This window comes from Pseudophryne corroboree, chromosome 3 (genome assembly GCF_028390025.1).
Source record: "Pseudophryne corroboree isolate aPseCor3 chromosome 3, aPseCor3.hap2, whole genome shotgun sequence".
Taxonomy (NCBI): Eukaryota; Metazoa; Chordata; class Amphibia; order Anura; family Myobatrachidae; genus Pseudophryne; species Pseudophryne corroboree.
Window position 1 is genome coordinate 467,873,153 of NC_086446.1, and position 23,774 is coordinate 467,896,926.

The 23,774-nt window shown below is 49.2% G+C and overlaps 1 protein-coding gene across 2 annotated transcripts in view; it reads left to right on the plus strand.

The window, feature by feature from the left end:
• CCDC40 (coiled-coil domain 40 molecular ruler complex subunit) overlaps positions 1-23,774 on the plus strand; it is a 130,608-nt gene that overhangs the window by 82,194 nt on the left and 24,640 nt on the right. For both annotated transcript variants that reach the window (XM_063960745.1, XM_063960746.1), the window contains exon 7: positions 11,553-11,710. In XM_063960745.1, the coding sequence (XP_063816815.1) occupies positions 11,553-11,710 (158 nt within the window). The remainder of the gene's footprint in view (positions 1-11,552; positions 11,711-23,774) is intronic.

Consider the following 23,774-nt stretch of genomic DNA (forward strand, 5'->3'; position numbering starts at 1 on the left):
GGCAAATTTGGACATGGAGGTAATCCTTGATGTCCAGGGACACCATATAGTCCCCTTTTTTCCGGTTCTCTATCACTGCTCTGAGTGACTCCATCTTGATTTGAACCTTTTTATGTAAGTGTTCAAAGATTTCAGATTTAGACTATGTCTCACCAAGCCGTCTGGCTTCAGTACCACAATATAGTGTGGAGGACTAATACCCTTTTCCTTGTTGTAGGAGGGGTACTTTGATTATCACCTGCTGGAAATACAGCTTGTGAATTTTTTCCCAATACTGCCTCCTTGTCGGAGGGAGCCGTTGGTAAAGCAGGCTTCAGGAACCTGCGAGGAAAAAATGTCTCGACTCTCCAATCTGTACCCCTGGGATAATACTTGTATGATCTAGGGGTCAACTTGCGAGTGATCCCACTGCGCGCTGAGACTCTTGAGACTACCCCCCCACTGGTGGAGGGCTTCTTTTCCTGGGAAGGGGCTGCCTGCTGCAGTCTACTTCCCTTTCCTCTATGTCTGGGCAGATATGACTGGCCTTTTGCCCGCTTGCCCACATGGGAACGGAAGGATTGAGGCTGAAAAGACAGTGTCTTTTTCTGCTGAGATGTAACTTGGGGTAAAAAGGTTGGATTTCCCAGCTGTGGCCGTGGCCCCCAGGTCCGACGGACCGACCCCAAATAACTCCTTCCCTTTATACGGCAATACTTCCATGTGCCGTATGGGATCTGTATCACCTGACCACTGTCGTGTCCATGACATCTTCTGGGAGATATGGACAACGCACTTATCTTGATGCCAGAGTGCAAATATCCCTCTGTGCATCTCGCATACATATATATAGAATGCATCCTATTAAATGCTCTATATCATTAAAATATTTTTAGTCAGGGAATTCGACCAAGCCAACCCAGCACTGCATCTCCAGGCTGATGGCGATCGCTGGTCGCAGTATAACCACCGTCTGTGTGTATATACTTTTTAGGATATTTTTCCAGCTGCCTATCAGCTGGCTCCTTGAGGGCGGCCGTATTTGGAGACGGTAACGCCACTTGATAAGTGTGTGAGCGCCTTATCCACCCTAATGGGTGCTTCCCAACGCGCCCTAACTTCTGGCGGGAAAAGGTATAACGCCAATATTTGCTATCGGGGTAAACCCACGCATCATCACACACTTCATTTTATTTTATCTGATTCAGGAAAAACTACAGGTAGTTTTTTCACTTCCACATAATACCCTTTTCTGTGGTACTTGTAGTATCAGAAATATGTAACAGCTCCTTCATTGCCCTTAACGTGTGGCCCTAATGAGGAATACGTTTGTTTATTCACCGTCGACACTGGATTCAGTGTCCGTGTCTGTGTCTGTGTCGACCGACTGAGGTAAATGGGCGTTTTTTATAAAAAAACCCTGACGGTGTTTCTGAGACGCCTGGACCGTTACTAATTGTTTGTCGGTCGTCTCATGTCGTCAACCGACCTTGCAGCGTGTTGACATTCTCACGTAATTCCCTAAATAAGCCATCCATTCCGGTGTCGACTCCCTAGAGAGTGACATCACCATTACAGGCAATTTCTCCGCCTCCTCCAGCATCGTCCTCATACATGTCGACACACACGTACCGACACACAGCACACACACCTGGAATGCTCTGACAGAGGACAGGACCCCACTAGCCCTTTGGAGAGACAGAGGGAGAGTTTGCCAGCACACACCAAAAAACGCTATAATTACATAGGGACAACCTTATATAAGTGTTTCTCCCTAATAGCATCTTTATGTATATATTTATATCGCCAATTTGTGCCCCCCCTCTCTGTTTAAACCCTGTTTCTGTAGTGCAGTGCAGGGGAGAGCCTGGGAGCCTTCTCTCCAGCCTTTCTGTGAGAGAAAAAATGGCGCTGTGTGCTGAGGAGATAGGCCCCGCCCCTTTTACGGCGGGCTCGTCTCCCGCTCTTTAGTGAAGTTTGGCAGGGGTTAAATATCTCCATATAGCCTCTGGGGGCTATATGTGAGGTATTTTTAGCCAGTATATAGGTTTACATTTGCCTCCCAGGGCGCCCCCCCCCAGCGCCCTGCACCCTCAGTGACAGCGTGTGAAGTGTGCTGAGAGGAAAATGGCGCACAGCTGCAGTGCTGTGCGCTACCTTTAGAAGACTGTCAGAGTCTTCAGCCGCCGATTCTGGACCTCTTCTAACTTCAGCATCTGCAAGGGGGCCGGCGGCGCGGCTCCGGTGACCATCCAGGCTGTACCTGTGATCGTCCCTCTGGAGCTAATGTCCAGTAGCCAAGAAGCCAATCCATCCTGCACGCAGGTGAGTTCACTTCTTCTCCCCTCAGTCCCTCGTTGCAGTGATCCTGTTGCCAGCAGGACTCACTGTAAAATAAAAAACCTAAGCTAAACTTTCTCTAAGCAGCTCTTTAGGAGAGCCACCTAGATTGCACCCTTCTCGGCCGGGCACAAAAATCTAACTGGAGTCTGGAGGAGGGTCATAGGGGGAGGAGCCAGTGCACACCACCTGATCTGGAAAAGCTTTACTTTTTGTGCCCTGTCTCCTGCGGAGCCGCTATTCCCCATGGTCCTTTCAGGAACCCCAGCATCCACTAGGACGATAGAGAAATGGGACAAGATGCAATTATGGAAGTGAAGGAGGAGTCGCTGTTAATGCTGGCAGACAATATAGCAATTTAAAAACATTACAAAAGTTACCACAAAAATGCAAAAACTATACTATGTGTAGTTTGGAGAAAGGAAGTGGTAGAGGGGGATGTAGAGGAGGAAAGCATACTAGAGGAAGCAAAGTATTACTACATGAGGACATTATTATTATTATTACCAGTTATTTATATAGCACACACATATTCCGCAGCGTTTTACAGAGAATATTTGGCCATTCACATCAGTCCCTGCCACAGTGGAGCTTACAAATTATGCTTCCTACCACATGTACACACACACATACACATTAGGGTTAATTTAGTTGGGTGCCAATTAACCAATTTTGAATTGTGGGAAGAAACCAGAGCACCCGGAGGAAACCCATGCAAGCAAAGGGAGAATATACAAACTCCACACAGTTAGCGCCATGGTGGGAATTGAACCCATGACCTCAGATGCTGTGAGGCAGTAATGCTGACCATTATACCACCTATGCTGTTCACATGCACTAAAACCAAAGGGTTAAAGCAGAGCTGTAAGTAAACATTTTGGTGTCCTGTGCCTCAAAGAGAATTGAGGCACAGCAGGGATAACCATCAATGGTTTTATGTCTGATTACCTCCCCTACACTATGACTGTGGTGTATCCCCCTGGCTATCTGTCCTACAATATGCCTGTGGTGTATACCCAGGATTGCCACCTACACTATGCCGGTTGTATATACCCCTGATTGCCTCCTACACTGTGCTGTGGTATATACCCCTGATTGCCTCCTACACGATGCCTGTGGTATTTACCCCCGATTACCTACTATATATATATACCCTCGATTGCCTCCTACACTATGCCTGTGGTATGTAACGGGAGTGAGAAGAATGAGCTGGCGGTGGTAAGAGTAGAATGCAGCCGTTGAAGTGTGCAAGGGTAATGCAATGCTATGATGACTTAGCGCATGCTATGTTCCTGGCACAGGCGGCGGAGTCAGACAGTGTGCAGTGGCAGCGGGCAAACTGTACACTGCCCTCATTCATCTAACCAGGGATTCTTCCACGTGTGGAGCAGGCAGCATGGGGGCGGAGCACACAGGGAAGATACAGCTGCCGCTGTGCCCGCAGTAATGTATATTAGCAGCGGTGCATTCCGGCAGAGAAGAAGTTGGGCGCACCCCTACTATAATACATTGCAGCGCTGCAGCTGGCGGCAGTGCATACATAGATGGGCAATCACAGGTGGATGTGGATGGTACGTCCACAGGGCAAATGCTTACCCATCACTATGCAACCTAAATATGGAGAACTCACAGCAAAGTATAGAGGAAAGATCAGGTGTCCAGAAGCTGCCACTAGATTGTAGCCTCCTTAGAGGAACTGCCTAACCTACTTAGAATCTGCTTTGTAACTATACCAAGACTCTTAAGGTTTCCGGTGTATAGATATACAATAAAAGGTCTACAGTCAAGAGGTCAACCACTAACATGCATTCGGTCAATAGGGTCAAAAGGTCGACCTTTTTTTTTTTTTTTTTACTTTTGCTGCATTTACTATCCATGTCACAAACTATTACCTTTAGTATCCTTGTGGGAAGCGAAGCGAGCCGCCAAGCCTATGAGGTGACGCATTGCATCAAACTGACTATCCATGTCACAAACTGCCACCATTAGTAACCTTATGGCGAGCGGACACATTTCAACAGATTGGGTATAAAAAATGTTTTAAAACACAAAACACCCAAAATATTATTTTTATCTGTCGACCTTTTGACTGTCGACCTAATGACTGTCTAGCTTTTGAATGTCTATCTTCTGTATCGGAATCGACGCTTAATTGTAAGTGTCACTTATTTTGTTTTTGAATGTTCTTATCACAGTGCTTGTGTTGAAGGCATTTTACAACCAATATACTGACTTATTTACAGCCCACAGGGGTGCTCAGGAAAAGGACCAAATATCGCCTACTGTATTAAATGGTAATGTGTATAGCCCAGCATTGCGGTGATATCCAGCAGCACACTACTAGGAACTGAATATGCTCCAGGGTATGAGATCCAGCCCCGGAAGAAAAGGGATTGTTCAATATATAATTGCCTTCTCCACAAACCACCTCAATTAAATAATCTAATCCTGCAAGATGACATTTTGTACATGCAAGTGGGTGCATCAGTAGCCCAATTTTGTATCACTGTGGGTATGCACGCTCACGATACCCGCGGTACACTATTTTTAAAAAATGGTCGCAGGATTTTCATTGTTGAAAACCCTGTGGTGCGTGAAAAAAAAGAAAAAGATATTCACCAGCAAGGTGGTCTTTCCTCCATCTTTACACTGACTGCTGGGAGGCTCCAGGGCTGCTGGGAGTTGTGGTTCTCCCAGCTGCTTCCTCTGTGGAGGGGGGGGGGGGGGGGGGGAGTACACTCCAATTGCTTAATTAGTCATCAGGGGGATGCCGCTGGGGTCCCAGAACAAGAAGTCCCGGTGATTTTTTCTAAAAATAATGATTTTAGGAAAAATCAAACTTGCTCTCTGAAAAAACATGCAGTGATTATAGAAATCACTGCATCTCATTTTCGGTCCACTAATTGAATAGGAAAGGAACAGGTTTTTTTTTTTACTCTCCTGCCCTCAGTTGAATTCCCCCTTTTGTCACCACTCTGCAAGTACCTACACTAGCATATATGCCCAACACACCAATACATTGTAGTTAAATGCACTCACCTGTCGGGTACAGGGGGTAACATTCAGCCTTTATAGTGTCACTGAAATCCTCTGGGATTTATTTTATAGCTTTATATTTAATACCACAGGATTTGTAAACAGTATTATATGCCTTTGCCTTCTCGGCTAAGATGGAAACATTGTTCTGATTTCTCTGACGTCCTAGTGGATGCTGGGGACTCCGTAAGGACCATGGGGAATAGACGGGCTCCGCAGGAGACTGGGCACTCTAAAAGAAAGATTAGGTACTATCTGGTGTGCACTGGCTCCTCCCTCTATGCCCCTCCTCCAGACCTCAGTTAGAATCTGTGCCCGACCAGAGCTGGATGCACCTAGTGGGCTCTCCTGAGCCTGCTAGTAAAGAAAGTAATGTTAGGTTTTTTATTTTCAGTGAGATCTGCTGGCAACAGACTCACTGCTACGTGGGACCGAGGGGAGAGAAGCAAACGTACCTGTTCACAGCTAGGTTGCGCTTCTTAGGCTACTGGACACCATTAGCTCCAGAGGGTTCGAACACAGGCAAAGGTCCTCGGTCGTCCGTTCCCGGAGCCGCGCCGCCGTCCCCCTCGCAGAGCCAGAAGATCAGAAGTTGGTGATGAAATCGGCGGCTGAAGACTCCTGTCTTCATTAAGGTAGCGCACAGCACCGCAGCTGTGCGCCATTGCTCCCACTGCACACCACACACTCCGGTCACTGTAGGGTGCAGGGCGCTGAGGGGGGGCGCCCTGGGCAGCAATAAGAATACCTTTGGCATAAAAAAGACACATAATACAGTCTGTGACTATATGTGTAAAACCCCCGCCAATTTTTAGTCAGAAATAGCGGGACAGAAGCCCGCCGCTGAGGGGGCGGGGCCTTCTTCCTCAGCACACCAGCGCCATTTCTCTTCACAGCTCCGCTGGAAGGACGCTCCCCAGGCTCTCCCCTGCAGTCTCCTGGCACTAAGAGGGTAAAAAGAGAGGGGGGGCACATAAATTTAGGCAAAAGGTGTATTGATACAGCAGCTATTGGGAAAAATTCACTTCTGGTAGTGTGTATCCCTGTGTATATAGCGCTGTGGTGTGTGCTGGCATACTCTTTCTCTGTCTCCCCATAGACCTTGTGGGGTCCTGTCCTCAGTCAGAGCATTCCCTGTGTGTGTGCTGTGTGTCGGTACGGCTGTGTCGACATGTTTGATGAGGAGGGTTACGTGGAGGCGGAGCAAGTGCAGATAAATGTGGTGTCGCCCCCGTCGGTGCCGACACCTGATTGGATGGATATCAGTTGGTTGACACAGATGTCGACACGGAGTCCGACTCCAGCGTCGACGAGGATGAGGCACTATTACAGCCCAAAATGACTAAGGCCATCCGATACATGATTATTGCAATGAAAAATGTATTACACATTTCAGAGGCTGACCCTGTCCCTGACAAGAGGGTAAATAAATTTGGGGAGAAAAAGCAGCCAGTGACTTTTCCCCCGTCACATGAATTAAATGAGTTATGTGAAGAAGCGTGGTCTTCCCCTGATAAGAAAGTGGTGATTCCCAAGAATACTAATGGCGTACCCTTTCCCGCCAACGGATAGGTTACGCTTGGAATCCTCCCCTAGGGTTGACAAGGCCCTGACGCGCTTATCTAAAAGAGTGGCCCTGCCGTCTCAGGATACGGCCGCCCTAAAGGAACCTGCGGATAGGAAGCAGGAAGGTATCTTGAAGTCTGTGTATACACACTCTGGTATTCTACTGAGACCGGCTATTGCTTCAGCTTGGATGTGCAGTGCTGTTGCAGCATGGACAGATACTCTGTCAGAGGGGTTGGATACCCTGGACAGGGATACCGTATTGCTAACACTTAGCCATATTAAAGACGTCGTCTTATATATGCGGGATGCCCAGAGGGACATTTGCCTGCTGGGCTCTCGAATAAATGCAATGTCCATTTCTGCCAGGAGGGTCTTATGGAATCGGCAATGGACAGGGGATGCCGACTCTAAAAAACACATGGAGGTTTTGCCTTATAAGGGTGAGGAATTGTTTGGGGACGGTCTCTCGGACCTCGTATCCACACCGACAGCTGGAAAGTCGACTTTCTTGCCACAGGTTTCCTCACAGCCTAAGAAAGCACCGTATTACCAAATGCAGTCCTTTCGTTCTCAAAAAAGCAAGAGAGTCAGAGGTGCATCCTTTCTTGCCAGAGGCAGGGGTAGAGGAAAGAAGCTGCACCATGCAGCCAGTTCTCAGGAACAAAAGTCCTCCCCTGCTTCCACTAAGTCCACCACATGACGCTGGGGCTCCACAGGCGGAGCCAGAAGCGGTGGGGGCGCGTCTCCGAAATTTCTGCAACCAGTGGGTTCGCTCACAAGTGGATCCTTGGGCTATACAAATTGTATCTCAGGGATACAAGCTGGAATTCGAAGTGACGCCCCCTCACCGTTACCTAAAATCCGCTTTACCAGCTTCTCCCACGGGGAGGGAGATAGTCCTGACGGCTATTCACAAGCTGTACCTCCAGCAAGTGATAATAATGGTACCCCCCCTTCAGCAGGGAAGGGGTTACTATTCCACACTGTTTGTGGTACCGAAACCGGACGGTTCGGTAAGACCCATTCTAAATTTAAAATCCTTGAACATTTACATGAAAAAGTTCAGGTTCAAAATGGAATCGCTCAGAGCGGTCATTGCCAGCCTGGAAGAGGGGGATTTTATGGTGTCTCTGGACATCAAGGATGCGTACTTGCATGTCCCCATTTATCCGCCTCACCAGGAGTACCTCAGGTTTGTGGTACAGGACTGTCATTACCAATTCCAGACGTTGCCGTTTGGTCTATCCACGGCACCGAGAGTCTTTACCAAGGTAATGGCGGAGATGATGGTACTTCTCCGGAAGCAAGGAGTTACAGTTATCCCGTACTTGGACGATCTCCTCATAAAGGCGAGGTCCAGAGAGCAGTTGTTGGTCAGCGTAGCGCACTCTCAGGAAGTGTTGCTACGGCACGGCTGGATTCTGAATATTCCAAAGTCGCAGCTGATTCCTACTGATTCCTGATGCCCTTCCTGGGCATGATTCTGGACACAGAACAGAAGAAGGTATTTCTCCCGGAGGAGAAGGCTCAGGAGTTAGTGACCATGGTCAGGGATCTCCTGAAACCAAAGCAGGTGTCGGTGCATCACTGCACGCGAGTCCTGGGAAAGATGGTAGCGTCATACGAAGCCATTCCTTTCGGCAGGTTCCATGCCAGGATCTTTCAGTGGGATCTGTTGGACAAGTGGTCCAGATCGCATCTTCAGATACATCGGCGGATCGCCCTGTCCCCGAGGGCCAGGGTGTCTCTTCTGTGGTGGCTGCAGAGTGCTCATCTTCTCGAGGGCCGCAGGTTCGGCATACAGGACTGGGTCCTGGTGACCACGGATGCAAGCCTCCGCGGATGGGGGGCAGTCACTCAGGGAAGAAACTTCCAAGGGCTGTGGTCAAGTCAGGAGACTCGTCTGCACATAAACATACTGGAATTAAGGGCCATATACAACGCCCTGAGTCAAGCGGAGCCGCTGCTTCGAGACCAACCAGTGCTGATTCAGTCAGACAACATCACGGCAGTCGCCCATGTAAACCGACAGGGCGGCACAAGAAGCAGGGTGGCAATGGCGGAAGCCACAAGGATTCTTCGTTGGGCGGAGAATCACGTACAAGCACTGTCAGCAGTGTTCATTCCGGGAGTGGACAACTGGGAAGCAGACTTCCTCAGCAGGCACGACCTCCACCCGGGAGAGTGGGGACTTCATCAAGAAGTCTTCGAGCAGATTGCAAATCGGTGGGAACGGCCACAGGTGGACATGATGGCGTCCCGCCTAAACAAAAAGCTAAAAAAATATTGCGCCAGGTCAAGGGACCCTCAGGCGATAGCTGTGGACGCACTGGTAACTCCGTGGGTGTTCCATTCGGTATATGTGTTTCCTCCTCTTCCTCTCATACACAAGGTACTGAGAATAGTAAGAAAAAGAGGAGTGAGAACAATACTCATTGTTCCGGATTGGCCAAGAAGGACTTGGTACCCAGAACTTCGAGAGATGGTCACAGAGGACCCATGGCCTCTGCCTCTCAGACAGGACCTGTTGCAGCAGGGGCCTTGTCTGTTCCAAGACTTACCGCGGCTGCGTTTGACGGCATGGCAGTTGAACGCCGGATCCTAGCGGAAAAGGGTATACCGGATGAAGTAATTCCTACACTGATGAGAGCTAGGAAGGATGTGACGGCAAAGCATTATCACCGCATATGGCGGAAATATGTTGCTTGGTGTGAGGCCAGAAAGGCCCCTACAGAGGACTTCCAGTTGGGTCGTTTTCTCCATTTCCTACAGTCAGGTGTGACTATGGGCCTCAAATTAGGGTCCATAAAGGTTCAGATCTCGGCCCTATCCATTTTCTTTCAAAACTGGCTTCACTGCCTGAGGTTCAGACGTTTGTAAAGGGAGTGCTGCATATTCATCCTCCTTTTGTGCCACCAGTGGCACCTTGGGATCTATTCTTAACGTTGTGTTGGATTTCCTGAAATCCCACTGGTTTGAGCCACTTAAGACCGTGGAGCTAAAATATCTCACGTGGAAAGTGGTCATGCTATTGGCCTTAGCTTCGGCTAGGCGTGTGTCAGAATTGGCGGCTTTGTCATGTAAAAGCCCCTATCTGATCTTCCATATGGACAGGGCAGAGTTGAGGACTCTTCCCCAATTTCTCCCTAAGGTGGTATCATCGTTTCATTTGAACCAACCTATTGTGGTGCCTGCGGCTACTAGGGACTTGGAGGATTCCAAGTTGCTGGACGTAGTCCGGGCTTTGAAAATTTATGTTTCCAGAACGGCGGGAGTCAGAAAGTCTGACTCGCTGTTTATTCTATATGCAGCCAACAAGGTTGGCGCTCCTGCTTCGAAGCAGACTATTGCTCGCTGGATCTGTAGCACGATTCAGCTGGCTCACTCTGCGGCTGGATTGCCGCATCCAAAATCGGTAAAAGCCCATTCCACAAGGAAGGTGGGCTCTTCTTGGGCGGCTGCCCGAGCGGTCTCGGCTTTACAGCTTTGCCGAGCTGCTACTTGGTCGGGTTCAAACACATTTGCTAAGTTCTACAAGTTTGATACCCTGGCTGAGGAAGACCTTGAGTTTGCTCATTCGGTGCTGCAGAGTCGTCCGCACTCTCCAGCCCGTTTGGGAGCTTTGGTATAATCCCCATGGTCCTTACGGAGTCCCCAGCATCCACTAGGACGTCCGAGAAAATAAGAATTTACTCACCGGTAATTCTATTTCTCGTAGTCCGTAGTGGATGCTGGGCGCCCGTCCCAAGTGCGGACTTCTTCTGCAAAACGTGTATATAGTTATTGCTTACTAAAGGGTTATTGTTATGAGCCATCTGTTGATTGAGGCTCAGTTGTTGTTCATACTGTTAACTGGGTAAAGTATCACGAGTTATACGGTGTGATTGGTGTGGCTGGTATGAGTCTTACCCTGGATTCCAAATCCTTTCCTTGTTGTGTCCCTAACTGAGGTCTGGAGGAGGGGCATAGAGGGAGGAGCCAGTGCACACCAGATAGTACCTAATCTTTCTTTTAGAGTGCCCAGTCTCCTGCGGAGCCCGTCTATTCCCCATGGTCCTTACGGAGTCCCCAGCATCCACTAATAGAATTACCGGTGAGTAAATTCTTATTTTTCTCATTAATATACACTTTATTTTATTGGTTAGTGTTGTCAGATTAATAAATAAATAAAATACTTAGGTGGTGATTCTCATTGTGATGGATCTCTGTGCACAGACGCAAACAAAAACAATTTTTTTCCATATGTTTGTCCTATTCTGAGTTGTACAGATCTTGGCTGGATCTGTATTCCATCAAATTGGTTATTTTGGAGCACAAAACTGGGCAGTGACAATGCAGCGCATGGAGCTGACCTGACTGATGGGCGTGTCCTGAGCGTGTATCCAAAGCTCTGTGCGAGTTGTGTGTACAGGGAAGGGGCCTGATGTCGTTTGCGCAGTTTGTGTAAAATCAGGCAGCATGGCTTTCCACTTGGCAGACATATAACCCCCCGCATTAGCCCTGTGGTATTTCGCATCAACATAAAGTAGTAAATCTTTAGCTACTTTACATGCAAGTCGGAAAAAGACCCTTATTTTGCATGTGACTCTATGGACCTCTAGTGACGCCTCCACTTTCCTTCCTTTCAGTGACTTCTATGCAAACAGAGGTTGAGAACTTGGCATTGCGTTTATTCTATATGGAGAATATGAACCGCGATGTGCGCTCAGACATCTCAGTGATGAAACGCGCTGTTCAAAAGGCTGATGCAGAGAAGATTCAGGCCGAGGTGGAAAAAAAGAAACAGGTATGAGCTGCAAATTTCCAAATAGTATTAAAAAGATGGGTAAGGTGAGAAATTATGGGGTATATGCAGAGAATATTTTTTTTTTTTACTGACTAAAATAATCAGAGCATGTTTTTCAGTGGGAAGGGCTGGAAATGGGTTTAAAATTAAGAAACAAAAATGCGTGGGGTCCCCCCCTCCTAAGCATAACCAGCCTCGGGCTCTTTGAGCCGGTCCTGGATGTAAAAATACGTGGGGAAAATTGACAGGGGATCCCCCGTATTTAACAACCAGCACCGGGCTCTGCGTCCGGTCCTGGTGCAAAAAATACGGGGGACAAAAGATGTAGGGGTCACCCGTATTTTTCACACCAGCACCGGGCTCCACTAGTCAGAGAGATAATGCCACAGCCGGGGAACACTTTTATACCGGTCCCTGTGGCCGTGGCATTAAATCCCCAACTAGTCACCCCTGGCCGGGGTACCCTGGAGGAGTGGGGGGGACTACTTAAATCAATGGGTCCCCCCCCTCCAGCCACCCATGGGCCAGGGGTGAAGCCTGAGGCTGTCCCTCCCATCCAAAGGCGGCGGATGGGAGGCTGATAGCCAAGTGACAAAATAAAGAATATTGTTTTCTCTAACGTCCTAGTGGATGCTGGGACTCCGTCAGGACCATGGGGAATAGCGGGCTCCGCAGGAGACAGGGCACATCTAAAAAAGCTTTTAGGTCACATGGTGCGTACTGGCTCCTCCCCCTATGACCCTCCTCCAAGCCTCAGTTAGGTTTTTGTGCCCGTCCGAGAGGGTGCAATCTAGGTGGCTCTCCTAAAGAGCTGTTTAGAAAAGTTTTTTTTTTTAGGTTTCAATCTCAGTGATTCCTGCTGGCAACAGGATCACTGCATCGAGGGACTTAGGGGAGAGATTTCCAACTCACCTGCGTGCAGGATGGATTGGAGTCTTAGGCTACTGGACACTTAGCTCCAGAGGGAGTCGGAACACAGGTCAGCCTAGGGTTCGTCCCGGAGCCGCGCCGCCGATCCCCCTTACAGACGCTGAAGAGACTGCAGAACGGAGGTCCGGAAAGCAGGCGGCAGAAGACTCCTCAGTCTTCTTGAAGGTAGCGCACAGCACGGCAGCTGTGCGCCATTGTTGTCACACGGCTCACTGACTCAGTCACGGAGGGTGCAGGGCGCTGCTGGGGGCGCCCTGGGCAGCAATATAATTACCTTTAGTGGCAAAATAAATACATCACATATAGCCATTAGGGCTATATGTATGTATTTTAACCCAGGCCAGTTTCTTAAAAACCGGGGAAAAGCCCGCCGAAAAAGGGGCTGAGCTTATTCTCCTCAGCACTCAGCGCCATTTTCCTGCTCAGCTCCGCTGGTGAGGAAGGCTCCCAGGTCTCTCCCCTGCACTGCACTACAGAAACAGGGTAACAAAGAGAAGGGGGGCATAAATTGGCGATATTTATATATTAAGAGCGCATATATAGTAAACAACACCTTCTAGGGTTGTTTATATACATTTATAGCGCTTTTGGTGTGTGCTGGCAAACTCTCCCTCTGTCTCCCCAAAGGGCTAGGGGGTCCTGTCTTCGATTAGAGCATTCCCTGTGTGGCTGCTGTGTGTCGGTACGTGTGTGTCGACATGTATGAGGACGATGTTGGTGTGGAGGCAGAGCAATTGCCGATGATGGTAATGTCACCCCCTAGGGAGTCGACACCGGAATGGATGGCTTTAGTTATGGAATTACGTGATAATGTCAGCACATTACAAAAGTCAGTTGACGAAATAAGACGCCCGGCAAACCAGTTAGTACCGGTTCAGGCGTCTCAGACACCGTCAGGGGCTGTAAAACGTCCTTTACCTCAGTCAGTCGACACGGGTACCGACACAGATGAATCTAGTGTCGACGGTGAAGAAACAAACGTATTTTCCAATAGGGCCACACGTTATATGATCACGGCAATGAAGGAGGCTTTGCAGATCTCTGATACTGCTGGTACCTCAAAAAGGGGTATTATGTGGGGGGTGAAAAAACTACCTGTATTTTTTCCAGAATCAGAGGAATTGAATGACGTGTGTGATGAAGCGTGGGTTAACCCCGATAGAAAACTGCTAATTTCCAAGAAGTTATTGGCATTATACCCTTTCCCACCAGAGGTTAGGGCGCGCTGGGAAACACCCCCTAGGGTGGATAAGGCGCTCACACGTTTATCAAAGCAAGTGGCGTTGCCGTCTCCTGATACGGCCGCCCTCAAGGATCCAGCAGATAGGAGGCTGGAAACTACACTGAAGAGTATATACACACATACTGGTGTTATACTGCGACCGGCAATAGCCTCAGCCTGGATGTGCAGTGCTGGGGTAGTGTGGTTGGATTCTCTGACTGAAAATATTGATACCCTGGATAGGGACAGTATTTTATTGACTCTAGAGCAATTAAAGGATGCTTTCCTTTATATGCGAGATGCTCAGAGGGATGTTTGTACTCTAGCATCAAGAGTAAGCGCGATGTCCATATCTGCCAGAAGAAGTTTATGGACGCGACAGTGGTCATGTGATGCGGATTCCAAGAGGCATATGGAAGTATTGCCATATAAAGGAGAGGAATTGTTTGGGGTCGGTCTTTCGGACCTGGTGGCCACGGCAACTGCCGGCAAATCCACTTTTTTACCTCAGACCCCCTCCCAACAGAAAAAGACACCGTCTTTTCAGCCGCAGTCCTTTCGCTCCTATAAAAAGCGACCAAAAGGACAGTCTTATCTGCCGCGAGGCAGAGGAAAGGGTAAGAAAGGGCAGCAAGCAGCCCCTGCCCAGGAACAGAAGCCCGCCCCGGCTTCTACAAAGCCATCAGCATGACGCTGGGGCTTTACAAGCGGACTCAGGAACGGTGGGGGGTCGACTCAAGATTTTCAGCAATCAATGGGTTCACTCACAAGTGGACCCGTGGGTCCTGCAGATAGTATCTCAGGGTTACATGCTGGAGTTCGAAAGGTCTCCCCCTCGCCGGTTCCTAAAGTCTGCTTTACCAACGTCTCCCTCAGAAAGGACGTCGGTTTTGGAAGCCATTCACAAGCTGTATTCTCAGCAGGTGATAGTCAAGGTACCCCTCCTACAACAGGGAAAGGGGTATTATTCCACACTATTTGTGGTACCGAAACCGGACGGTTCGGTAAGGCCTATTCTAAATCTGAAATCCTTGAACCTGTACATAAAGAAATTCAAGTTCAAGATGGAGTCACTCAGAGCAGTGATAGCGAATCTGGAAGAAGGAGACTTCATGGTGTCCTTGGACATAAAAGATGCTTATCTACATGTCCCGATTTACCCCTCACACCAAGGGTATCTCAGGTTCGTGATACAAGACTGTCATTATCAGTTTCAAACGCTGCCGTTTGGGTTGTCCACGGCCCCTCGGGTCTTTACCAAGGTAATGACCGAAATGATGGTTCTTCTACGAAGAAAAGGCGTATTAATTATCCCTTACTTGGACGATCTCCTGATAAGGGCAAAGTCCAGAGAACAGCTGGAAGTCGGTGTAGCGCTAACACAAGTAGTGCTTCAGCAACACGGGTGGATTCTAAATCTTCCAAAATCTCAATTGACCCCGACAACACATCTGCTGTTCCTGGGCATGATTCTGGACACGGTTCAGAAAAAGGTATTTCTCCCGGAAGAGAAAGCAAGGGAGTTATCCGAACTTGTCAAGAACCTCCTAAAACCAGGAACTGTGTCAGTACATCAATGCACAAGAGTCCTGGGAAAGATGGTGGCTTCGTACGAAGCGATTCCATTCGGCAGATTCCATGCACGAACATTTCAGTGGGATCTGCTGGACAAATGGTCCGGATCGCATCTGCACATGCATCAGCGGATAACACTGTCACCGAGAACAAGGTTGTCTCTCCTGTGGTGGTTGCAGACTGCCCATCTGTTAGTGGGCCGCAGATTCGGCATACAGGACTGGGTCCTGGTGACTACGGATGCCAGCCTACGAGGTTGGGGAGCAGTCACAAAGGGAAGAAACTTCCAGGGCGTGTGGTCAAACCTGGAGACGTCTCTTCACATAAATATACTGGAGCTAAGAGCGATCTACAATGCTCTAAGCCTGGCAAAATCGCTGCTTCAGGGTCAGCCGGTGTTGATCCAGTCCGACAACATCACGGCAGTCGCCCACGTAAACCGACAAGGCGGCACGAGAAGCAGGAGTGCAATGGCAGAAGCTGCAAGGATTCTGCGCTGGGCGGAGAATCATGTCGTAGCACTGTCAGCAGTGTTCATCCCGGGAGTGGACAACTGGGAAGCAGATTTCCTCAGCAGACACGACCTTCACCCGGGAGAGTGGGGACTTCATCCAGAAGTTTTCCACATGATTGTGAACCGTTGGGAAAAACCAAAGGTGGACATGATGGCGTCTCGCCTCAACAAAAAATTGGACAGGTATTGCGCCAGGTCAAGAGACCCTCAGGCAATAGCTGTGGACGCTCTGGTAACACCGTGGGTGTACCAGTCAGTGTATGTGTTCCCTCCTCTGCCTCTCATACCAAAGGTACTGAGAATTATACGGAAAAGAGGAGTAAGAACAATACTGGTAGCTCCGGACTGGCCAAGAAGAACTTGGTATCCGGAACTTCAAGAGATGCTCACGGAGGATCCGTGGCCTCTACCTCTAAGAAGGGATCTGCTTCAGCAGGGACCTTGTATGTTCCAAGACTTACCGCGGCTGCGTTTGACGGCATGGCGGTTGAACGCCGGATTCTAAAAGAGAAGGGCATTCCTGAGGAAGTTATTCCTACTTTAATTAAAGCCAGGAAAGAAGTGACCGCACAACATTATCACCGCATTTGGAGAAAATATGTTGCGTGGTGTGAGGCCAAGAAGGCTCCAACGGAAGAATTTCAATTGGGTCGATTCTTACATTTCCTGCAAGCAGGATTGTCTATGGGCCTCAAATTGGGGTCCATTAAAGTTCAAATTTCGGCCTTATCAATTTTCTTCCAGAAGGAATTGGCGTCAGTGCCTGAAGTACAAACTTTTGTCAAAGGTGTACTACATATACAACCCCCAATAGTGCCTCCAGTGGCACCGTGGGATTTGAACGTGGTTCTAAATTTTCTCAAATCTCATTGGTTTGAGCCTTTAAAATCGGTAGATTTAAAATACCTTACATGGAAGGTAACCATGCTGTTGGCCCTGGCTTCAGCCAGGAGAGTTTCGGAGTTGGCAGCTTTGTCATACAAAAGCCCATATCTGATATTCCATTCGGACAGGGCAGAATTGAGGACACGTCCTCAATTTCTCCCTAAGGTGGTTTCGGCATTTCACTTGAACCAGCCTATTGTGGTGCCTGCGGCTACTAGCGACTTGGAGGACTCCAAGTTACTGGACGTTGTCAGAGCATTAAAAATATATATTTCAAGGACAGCTGGAGTCAGAAAATCTGACTCGTTGTTTACATTGTATGCACCCAACAAGTTGGGTGCTCCTGCGTCTAAACAGACGATTGCACGTTGGATATGTAGTACAATCCAACTTGCACATTCTGTGGCAGGCCTGCCACAGCCTAAATCTGTAAAGGCCCATTCCACAAGGAAAGTGGGCTCATCCTGGGCGGCTGCCCGAGGAGTCTCGGCATTACAACTTTGCCGAGCAGCTACGTGGTCAGGGGAGAACACGTTTGTAAAATTTTACAAATTTGATACTCTGGCTAAAGAGGACCTGGAGTTCTCTCATTCGGTGCTGCAGAGTCATCCGCACTCTCCCGCCCGTTTGGGAGCTTTGGTATAATCCCCATGGTCCTGACGGAGTCCCAGCATCCACTAGGACGTTAGAGAAAATAAGAATTTACTTACCGATAATTCTATTTCTCATAGTCCGTAGTGGATGCTGGGCGCCCATCCCAAGTGCGGATTGTCTGCAATGCTTGTACATAGTTATTGTTACAAAAATCGGGTTATTACTGTTGTTGTGAGCCATCTGTTCAGAGGCTACTTCGTTTGTGTTATCATACTGTTAACTGGGTTCAGATCACAAGTTGTACGGTGTGATTGGTGTGGCTGGTATGAGTCTTACCCGGGATTCAAGATCCTTCCTTATTGTGTACGCTCGTCCGGGCACAGTACCTAACTGAGGCTTGGAGGAGGGTCATAGGGGGAGGAGCCAGTACGCACCATGTGACCTAAAAGCTTTTTTAGATGTGCCCTGTCTCCTGCGGAGCCCGCTATTCCCCATGGTCCTGACGGAGTCCCAGCATCCACTACGGACTATGAGAAATAGAATTATCGGTAAGTAAATTCTTATTTTTTGTAGCAGAACTACAAATCCCAGCAAGCCTCCCCGCAAGCTGGTACTTGGAGAACCACAAGTACCAGCATGCGGGGGGGGGGGGGGGGGATGGGACCGCTGGTACCTGTAGTTCTACTACAAAAAAATACCCAAATAAAAACAGTACACGCACACCGTGATAGTAAAACTTTATTACATACATGCACGCCGACACACACATACTTACCTATGTTGACACGAGGCTCGGTCCTCTTCACCAGTAGAATCCACGGGGTACCTGTAAATTAAATTATACTCACAAAAATCCTGTGTAGATCTGTCCTCCTAGAGTTTGTAATCCACGTACTTGGCAAAATAGTAAAACGCATTACCCGATCCACGCACTGAAAGGGTTCCCATGTTTACACATGGGACCCCTTTCCCCAACTGCTGAGACCCCCCGTGACTCCTGTCACAGAGGGTCCCTTCAGCCAATCAGGGAGCGCCACGTCGTGGCACTCTCCTGGTTGGCTGTGCGCGTCTGAGCTGTCAGGCGGCGCATAGCACTATGCCGCTCCATTATATTCAATGGTGGGAACTTTGCGGTCAGGTGTGAGGTTACTCGCGGTCAACCGCTGACCGCAAAGTTCCCAAACATGGGATCCCTTTCAGTGCGTGGTCCGGGTTTTGCGTTTTATTTTCTCTGACAACCTAGTGGATGCTGGGAACTCCGTAAGGACCATGGGGAATAGTGGCTCCGCAGGAGACTGGGCACAAAAGTAAAGCTTTAGGTGTGCACTGGCTCCTCCCCCCATGACCCTCCCCCAAGCCCCAGTTAGATTTTTGTGCCCGGCCGAGAAGGGTGCACACTAGCTGGCTCTCCTGAGCTGCTTAGTGAAAAGTTTAGTTTTAGGTTTTTTATTTTCAGTGAGACCTGCTGGCAACAGGCTCACTGCATCGAGGGACTAAGGGGAGAAGAAGCGAACCTGCCTGCTTGCAGCCAGCTTGGGCTTCTTAGGCTACTGGACGCCATTAGCTCCAGAGGGACCGAACACAGGCCCAGCCTCGGAGCTCGGTCCCAGAGCCGCGCCGCCGGCCCCCTTACAGAGCCAGAAGCAAGAAGAGGTCCGGAAAATCGGCGGCAGAAGACATCAGTCTTCACCAAGGTAGCGCACAGCACTGCAGCTGTGCGCCATTGCTCCTCATACACACCTCACACTGCAGTCACTGAGGGTGCAGGGCGCTGGGGGGGGGGGCGCCCTGAGCAGCAATAAAAACACCTTGGCTGGCAAACATACATCACATATAACCCCCAGGGCTATATGGATGTATTTTAACCCCTGCCAGAATCCATAAAAATGCGGGAGAAAACTCCGCGAAAAAGGGGCGGAGCCTATCTCCTCAGCACACTGGCGCCATTTTCCCTCACAGCTCCGTTGGAGGGAAGCTCCCTGGCTCTCCCCTGCAGTTACTACACTACAGAAAGGGGTTAAAAAAGAGAGGGGGGCACTAATTAGGCGCAGTATTAATAAAACAGCCGCTATAAGGGGAAAAAACACTTCTATAAGGTTATCCCTGTATATATATAGCGCTCTGGTGTGTGCTGGCATACTCTCCCTTTGTCTCCCCAAAGGGCTAGTGGGGTTCTGTCCTCTATCAGAGCATTCCCTGTGTGTGTGCTGTATGTCGGTACGATTGTGTCGACATGTATGAGGAGGAAAATGGTGTGGAGGCGGAGCAATTGCCTGTAATGGAGATGTCACCCCCTAGGGAGTCGACACCTGAGTGGCTGAGCTTATGGAAGGAATTACGTGACAGTGTCAGCTCTTTACAAAGATTGATGACATGAGACAGCCGGCTACTCAGCCTGTGCCTGTCCAGGTGTCTCAAAAGCCATCAGGGGCTCTAAAACGCCCGTTACCTCAGATGGCAGATACAGACGCCGACACGGATACTGACTCCAGTGTCGACGATTAAGAGACGAATGTGACTTCCAGTAGGGTCACACGTTACATGATTGAGGCTATGGAAAATGTTTTACATATTTCTGATAATACCAGTACCACTAAAAAGGGTATTATGTTGGGTGAGAAAAAACTGCCTGTAGTTTTTCCTGCATCTGAGGAATTAAATGAAGTGTGTGATGATGCGTGGGTTTCCCCCGATAAAAACTGTTAATTCCTAAAAAGTTATTAGCATCATACCCCTTCCCGCCAGAGGATAGGGCACGTTGGGAAACACCCCCTAGGGTGGATAAAGCGCTCACACGCTTGTCTAAACAGGTGGCACTACCGTCCCCGGATACGGCCGCCCTTAAGGAACCTGCTGACAGAAAGCAGGAAAATATCCTAAAATGTATATACACTCACACGGGTGTGATACTGCGACCAGCAATCGCCTCAGCCTGGATGTGCAGTGCTGGGGTGGCTTGGTCAGATTCCCTGACTGACAATATTGATACCCTAGATAGGGACAGTATATTACTGACTATAGAGCATTTAAAAGATGCATTTCTATATATGCGTGATGCACAGAGGGATATTTGCCGACTGGCATCAAGAGTAAGTGCGCTGTCCATGTCTGCCAGAAGAGGGTTATGGACAAGACAGTGGTCAGGTGATGCTGATTCTAAAAGGCATATGGAAGTATTGCCTTATAAAGGGGAGGAGTTATTTGGGGTAGGTCTATCAGACCTGGTGTCCACGGCAACTGCTGGGAAATCCACATTTTTACCCCAGGTAGCCTCTCAACATAAGAAGACGCCGTATTATCAGGCGCAGTCCTTTCGGCCCCATAAGGGCAAGCGGGCAAAAGGCTCCTCATTTCTGCCCCGGGGCAGAGGGAGAGGAAAAAGGCTGCAGCAAATCAGCCAGTTCCCAGGAACAGAAGCCCTCTCCCGTTTTCTGCCAAGTCCTCAGCATGACGCTGGGGCTTTACAAGCGGACTCAGGCACTCCCCCGCGCCGTTTCCTAAAGTCTGCTTTAATGACGTCTCCCTCCGACAGGGAGGCGGTATTGGAAGCCATTCACAAGCTGTATTCCCAGCAGGTGATAATCAAGGTACCCCTCCTGCAACAAGGAAAGGGGTATTATTCCACGCTGTTTGGGGTACCGAAGCCGGACGGCTCGGTGAGACCTATTTTAAATCCTTGAACACTTACATACACAGGTTCAAATTCAAGATGGAGTCACTCAGAGCGGTGATTGCGAACTTGGAAGAAGGGGATTATATGGTGTCTTTGGACATCAAGGATGCTTACCTCCATGTCCCAATTTACCCTTCTCACCAAGGGTACCTCAGGTTTTTGGTACAGAACTGTCACTATCAGTTTCAGACGCTGCCGTTTGGTTTGTCCACGGCACCCCGGGTCCTTACCAAGGTAATGGCCGAAATGATGATACTCCTTCGAAGGAAGGGAGTTTTAGTTTTCCCGTACTTGGACGATCTCCTGATAAGGGCAAGATCCAGGGAACAATTGGTAGTCGGGGTAGCACTATCTCAAGTAGTGTTGCGGCAGCACGATTGGATTCTCAATATTCCAAAATCGCAGCTGATCCCGACGACACGTCTTCTATTCATAGGGATGATCCTGGACACAGTCCAGAAAAAGGTGTTTCTCCCGGAGGAGAAAGCCAGGGAGTTATCCGAACTAGTCAGAAACCTCCTAAAGCCAGGCCAAGTGTCAGTACATCAATGCACAAGGGTCCTGGGAAAAATGGTGGCTTCCTACGAAGCAATCCCATTCGGCAGATTCCACGCAAGAACTTCCCAGTGGGACCTGCTGGACAAATGGTCCGGATCGCATCTTCAGATGCATCAGCGGATAACCCTGTCACCAAAGACAAGGGTGTCTCTCCTGTGGGGGTTGCAGAGTGCTCATCTTCTAGAGGGCCGCAGATTCGGCATTCAGGACTGGGTCCTGGTGACCACGGATGCCAGCCTGCGAGGCTGGGGAGCAGTCACACAGGGAAAAAATTTCCAGGGCTTGTGGTCAAGCCTGGAGACATCACTTCACATAAATATCCTGGAGCTGAGGGCCATTTACAATGCCCTAAGCCAAGCAAAACCTCTGCTTCAAGGTCAGCCGGTGCTGATCCAGTCGGACAACATCACGACAATCGCCCACATGAACAGACAGGGCGGCACAAGAAGCAGGAGGGCAATGGCAGAAGCTGCAAGGATTCTTCGCTGGGCGGAAAATCATGTGATAGCACTGTCAGCAGTGTTCATTCCGGGAGTGGACAACTGGGAAGCAGACTTCCTCAGCAGGCACGACCTCCACCCGGGAGAGTGGAGACTTCACCCAGAAGTCTTCCACATGATTGTAAACCGTTGGAAAGAACCAAAGGTGGACATGATGGCGTCCCGCCTCAACAAAAAATTGGACAGGTATTGCGCCAGGTCAAGGGACCCTCAGGCAATAGCTGTGGATGCTCTGGTAACACCATGGGTGTACCAGTCAGTGTATGTGTTCCCTCCTCTGCCTCTCATACCCAAGGTACTGAGAATTATAAGACGGAGAGGAGTAAGAACGATACTCGTGGCTCCGGATTGGCCAAGAAGGACTTGGTACCCGGAACTTCAAGAGATGCTCACAGAGGACCCGTGGCCTCTACCTCTAAGAAGGGACCTGCTCCAGCAAGGACCCTGTCTGTTCCAGGACTTACCGCGCCTGCGTTTGACGGCATGGCGGTTGAACGCCGGATCCTGAAGGAAAAAGGCATTCAGGAAGAAGTCATTCCTACCCTGATCAAAGCCAGGAAGGATGTGACCGCAAAGCATTATCACCGCATTTGGCGGAAATATGTTGCGTGGTGCGAGGCCAGGAAGGCCCCAATGGAGGAATTTCAACTGGGTCGATTCCTGCATTTCCTGCAAACAGGAGTGTCTATGGGCCTAAAATTAGTATCCATTAAGGTTCAGATTTCGGCCCTGTCGGTTTTCTTCCAGAAAGAACTAGCTTCAGTTCCTGAAGTTCAGACGTTTGTCAAGGGGGTGCTGCATATACAGCCTCCTTTTGTGCCTCCAGTGGCACCTTGGGATCTCAATGTAGTTTTGGGGTTCCTAAAATCACATTGGTTGAACCACTTAAATCTGTGGATTTGAAATATCTCACGTGGAAAGTGGTCATGTGTTGGTCCTGGCTTCGGCCAGGCGCGTGTCAGAATTGGCGGCTTTATCCTGTAAAAGCCCTTATCTGATTTTCCATTCGGACAGGGCGGAATTGAGGACTCGTTCTCAGTTTCTCCCTAAGGTGGTGTCAGCGTTTCACCTGAACCAACCTATTGTGGTGCCTGCGGCTACTAGGGACTTGGAGGACTCCAAGTTGCTGGACGTAGTCAAGGCCCTGAAAATATGTTTCCAGGACGGCTGGAGTCAGAAAATCTGACTCGCTGTTTATCCTGTATGCACCCAACAAGCTGGGTGCTCCTGCTTCTAAGCAGACTATTGCTCGTTGGATTTGTAGTACAATTCAGCTTGCACATTCTGTGGCAGGCCTGCCACAGCCAAAATCTGTAAAAGCCCATTCCACAAGGAAGGTGGGCTCATCTTGGGCGGCTGCCCGAGGGGTCTCGGCTTTACAACTTTGCCGAGCAGCTACTTGGTCAGGGGCAAACACGTTTGCTAAATTCTACAAATTTGATACCCTGGCTGAGGAGGACCTGGAGTTCTCTCATTCGGTGCTGCAGAGTCATCCGCACTCTCCCGCCCGTTTGGGAGCTTTGGTATAATCCCCATGGTCCTTTCGGAGTTCCCAGCATCCACTAGGACGTCAGAGAAAATAAGAATTTACTTACCGATAATTCTATTTCTCG